The sequence below is a fragment of the Pygoscelis adeliae genome, unplaced genomic scaffold (genome assembly GCF_000699105.1).
Source record: "Pygoscelis adeliae isolate BGI_AS28 unplaced genomic scaffold, ASM69910v1 Scaffold628, whole genome shotgun sequence".
Classification (NCBI taxonomy): domain Eukaryota; kingdom Metazoa; phylum Chordata; class Aves; order Sphenisciformes; family Spheniscidae; genus Pygoscelis; species Pygoscelis adeliae.
In genome coordinates, this window is record NW_008825408.1 from 65439 (window position 1) to 69807 (window position 4369).

General features: G+C 53.2%; 1 protein-coding gene across 1 annotated transcript in view; it reads right to left on the reverse strand.

The window, feature by feature from the left end:
* LOC103922313 (GPI ethanolamine phosphate transferase 3-like) overlaps window positions 1–4369 on the reverse strand; it is a 20345-nt gene that overhangs the window by 7962 nt on the left and 8014 nt on the right. The window contains 3 exon segments of the mRNA XM_009330422.1: window positions 1543–1716; window positions 2198–2357; window positions 3368–3491. Coding sequence (XP_009328697.1) covers window positions 1543–1716; window positions 2198–2357; window positions 3368–3491 — 458 coding nt within the window.

Here is a 4369-nt window from a genome sequence, read left to right on the forward strand (position 1 = left end):
AAGAAGAAATTTTTTACGCTGAGGGTGGTGAAACACTGGAGCAGGTTGCCCAGAGAGCTGGTGGATGCCCCATCCCTGGAAACATTCCAGGTCAGGCTGGATGGGGCTCTGAGCGACCTGCTCTAGTTGAAGATGTCCCTGCCCATGGCAGGGGGGTTGGACTAGATGACCCTTAGAGGTCCCTTCCAACCCAAACTTCTATGATTCCATGATTCTATGATTTAAACAGGCAGGACTGGATAACGCTAATTCCTAATAGATGATGATCCATATCCTCAGTGACTAATGGACAGTAATGTACACTATCATCTTCAAATGACAAAGCACTCTGCTGCTCTATAAATACACAGCAGAGAGGCTGAACATTTTTGCCTTCCCACCGGCCGTCGTATCCTCTCCAGCTGCTCACTGACTTGCACCAATGGTCTCCAACTGGCACATCACGGGTTGCTTCCAGGCAACTGGGCCCCAAAGAGGACCTGGTCTGGTTTGGCTTCTTCCTTGAGAACCCCAGGGGTACAGCAGGGAGCTGGCCGGGGGCTGGAAGAGTTATTCTTGTGCTCCTAGCAATCCAGGGGTCCCTCAAAGGCAGGCCGGCACTTAGCTAAGACACGTCTCGTAAAACGTGTGGCAAATCTGGTTCTGTAGCATGCCAAGAGCCACAACAGATGGCCCTCAGGTCCTCCGCAGAGGCTCTGGCTTGCCCTGGCACATGGCCTGCTCCATTGCCTGGGCTTCCTTTACGCCTGCTATAGTCACTTTCATCCAAATTTTGTCACTCAGCTGTTTGGGGTTGTTGCACTTGGTGTAAACTGTTCCTTCTCTATCCCACTTTACTGTCACCTGTTACACGGAAGAGCCACAACAGATGGCCCTCAGGTCCTCCGCAGAGGCTCTGGCTTGCCCTGGCACATGGCCTGCTCCATTGCCTGGGCTTCCTTTACGCCTGCTATAGTCACTTTCATCCAAATTTTGTCACTCAGCTGTTTGGGGTTGTTGCACTTGGTGTAAACTGTTCCTTCTCTATCCCACTTTACTGTCACCTGTTACACGGTGTTACTTTTATTTAGTCCTTTGTAGCTGTTCGCCTTCTGTCACTGATCTAGAACAGCTTTTTAGCTAACACTGCTTCTCCTCCAAAACCGAAGCAGCATCAAAACATCATTTGTACTCTTGAATCGCCATTAACAAAACTTGCCGCTAGTCATCTTCAGCCTTGAGCCTCCTCAATAACCAAATCCGCCTCTGACCGTCTGGGACCAACCCTCATCCTGAAGCGAATGCCACCTTCCCGGCCGGTATTTTCCACACCACAGCACTCGCCACCAAGCACTAAACAGGTTGTCTCTCATTTCTCTTTTGGGAAAACGGTGCCGCCTTTTACTGGAGCAAACACTGCAAGGAGGTAACTCTTCAAAGTTCGTTCTCCATGAAGGTAACACCGTGTCACCGCCCCACCTCCACCAAACAGAAGAGGTATGTGCTTAAAAAGCCATTCCTTCTCCTCTCTAGTTCAACGAGGAGGCCTACCGTAGGCCGTACCTGCTTGGCGTTGATGTGATAGACCGAGAGCTGCTGCAAGGCTGCAGACACGGCGTCGCCGTCCCCGGAGAACAGCTCAGCCATCACCTCCCCGATGTTACTGTAGGGGATGGGCACACCCAGCAGCAGGGCCACAGTGGGCACCAGGTTCACCTGGGGAACAGCCTCAGGCTCCTGGAGAGACAGGGGAGGAATCGGAAATTTGGAAAGAACACTGCAACGCGGCTTTTCACTTGGATTAGAGGATGGTGGGGAAGACATCCCTGTTCAGAGGGGAATCTGGGGAAGCCAGGAGGGGGAAAAACACAGGGGAAGGCAGAGGCACAGCTCAGCTCTCCCCGAGCACCCTGCGGAGGGGAGGATGCCTGCTGGGAGCTGCAGGTCCTTAGGTCTGGCCCTGGCTGTCTAACAGCTCACCTGGCCCCACTCAGACACCCCTCACAGCTGGAGGGGCCCGAACGTGGGTCCCAAACACTTCAGTTACCTGCATCCCGTCTCAGCCTTTCCATTGTTCTCTTGGGAGAGGTGACAGACTCCCCACCCCTCTCAATCTAAACAATCCCAATCGAACCGTTACTCTCTGTAACCCCGGGATGCAGTTTTCACCCCGGATGCCACCTCAGAGGGTGGCAGCTAGGGGTCAGCTGCTTCTCACCTCTGGAGGGCCAGCGCCAAAGAGGGCTGTTTTGCTGTACACAAACAGCGCTGCATTCACTTCCTTCTCGCTGTCGCCGCCATGGTCTCCTGTCTCTGTCATGCCGTGGTCCCCAGCCACCAGAAGAAGGGTGTCATTCCCCAGGTGATCCACCAAGGACCTGTCACCGGGAAAAGGAAGGTCAACCCCTACCTGGGCAGGGTCCGAGGTAGCCCAGGTGGGAGAGGATATGTCCCCACCAAACCTGCCAGCATGACAGAGGTGAAGCCCACAAAAAGATCCGAGCAAAACTAAGCGCTGACGCAGAGCTGTAACAACTGACCAAGGACCAGAGCAACAGATGCTTTAAAACCGAACTGAGAATTCAGAGCCCTGAGACTGAGTGGACTGATCTTGCCTAGGTCCCCAGTGAACGGTGGCGGGTTCCTCAGTGCCTTCAGGGATCTTGACAAAACGCAATTCAGAAGAAAAGTTCCCAACAGGAACAAATTTTAGGCTACTTCTATTTAGGTCTCGTATATTGTATCATGTTGTGTGAGCAATCTCCTACTCCTAAGGAAAAAAGAGGGGATTTGTCCCTGAAGGATGCAGTAGATATGACACGATATACACTGTGCTCTCAGATGCAGCAGGGCAAGTTATCCACTCCTTCCAGCAGCAAAAATTAAAGCAGTCCTAACAGTCAAAAGCCGCAGCATTTTGGGCAGAGGCACGGCTGCGTGATCAGGATTTCTGGATCCCATTCTGCCTTCTGACACAAAGGCACAATTCACGGGCCTGCGCAGTAAATGCAGCATTCCCTAGCCAGGCTTCTCCAAGTGCTTCTCAAACATTAGCCAAACCTCAGTGTGACAGTGTCCTTTTTAAAGACGGGGAGAGTGAGGCTCAGCTGTACTCCAGCTGCATCCTCACCTGGCTGAGAACCAAGGCTCCAAGACCTGAAGACAGCCTTACCTCTGAAACCAAAACTCTCATGAACATGTGCCTACACAACCGAGACTGCCCTATAGCTGGGGTTTCAGCTACTGCTGGCCAAAGCCGTTCTCCGTGTTAACAGGCACAGTAAGCGTTCCCTGTTGCCCTCTGCGTCTGTCAATGCCTCGGGAAGACCCCACCAGCCTGGCTGACGGCAAAGGCCAGCTGGCGACCCCCCACCGCCGCACTAATCACCTGAGCATCTCATTCATCTGGGTGAGCTTCTTAGTCATTTCGGGATGGTCAGGTCCGTGTTTGTGCCCACAGTGGTCCACGCCGAGGAAGTGAGCAATCAGCACGTCCCATTCACCACTGTCCACTGCAGAACAAGAGCAGCCTTATCACTCACTAGCCTGGGATTCAGGCACGGGCTCTATGCATGGATCCTCCTGCCAGAGCTTTCTGGTTGCCTCTGGAAACTGCCATTTCTTCCCCTCCTGCCGTCATCACTCCCAGCTCTCATGCAGATCGATGCAGGTTTTAACAGAGGCACACTCTTGGTCTGCGGGTGCCTGGGTGCAATGCTGCAGGGAGCTCAACGCCCGGCGAGCGCCCCAGTACCCATGGTTTTTCTTCAGCGCCCCTCAGGAGAGGAATGGCCCAACATCACCCAAGTCACCTTGATATACCCTTAACTCAAATTGCCATCAACGGAGCTAAAGCATGGGGATGCTCAGGAAAAGAACCCAGAACTCCGGTCCTTCCCTGGAGATATTTCAGGTCAGCCGCATCGATGTGCCCCTCTGCATCCCACCCAGGACACGGGCACGGCACACCGACGCTGTCCCTAGCTAGAAAGTTACCCCGGCCCCTCCCCTCGGCTGCAGGGTCTCGACACATGAAAACCAACATATCTGGAGCTAAATGATGAACTGCAGCTCTCCCACAAGGCACAAGGACTTCCCTGTGAAAGGCCAGTGCACCCTTGATTTACTTAGATTCATACACACTGTCCCAGTTTCGGCAGGGATAGAGTTAATTTCCTTCCTAGTAGCTGGTACAGTGCTGTGTTTTGGATTTAGGGTGAGAACAATGTTGATAACACACTGATCTTTAGGTGTTGCTAAGTAGTGCTTACACTAGTCAAGGACTTTTCAGCTTCCCATGCTCTACTGACTGAGAAGGCTGGAGGTGCACAAGGAGCTGGGAGGGGGCACGGGGGGGACAGCTGACCCCAACTGGCCAAAGGGACATTCC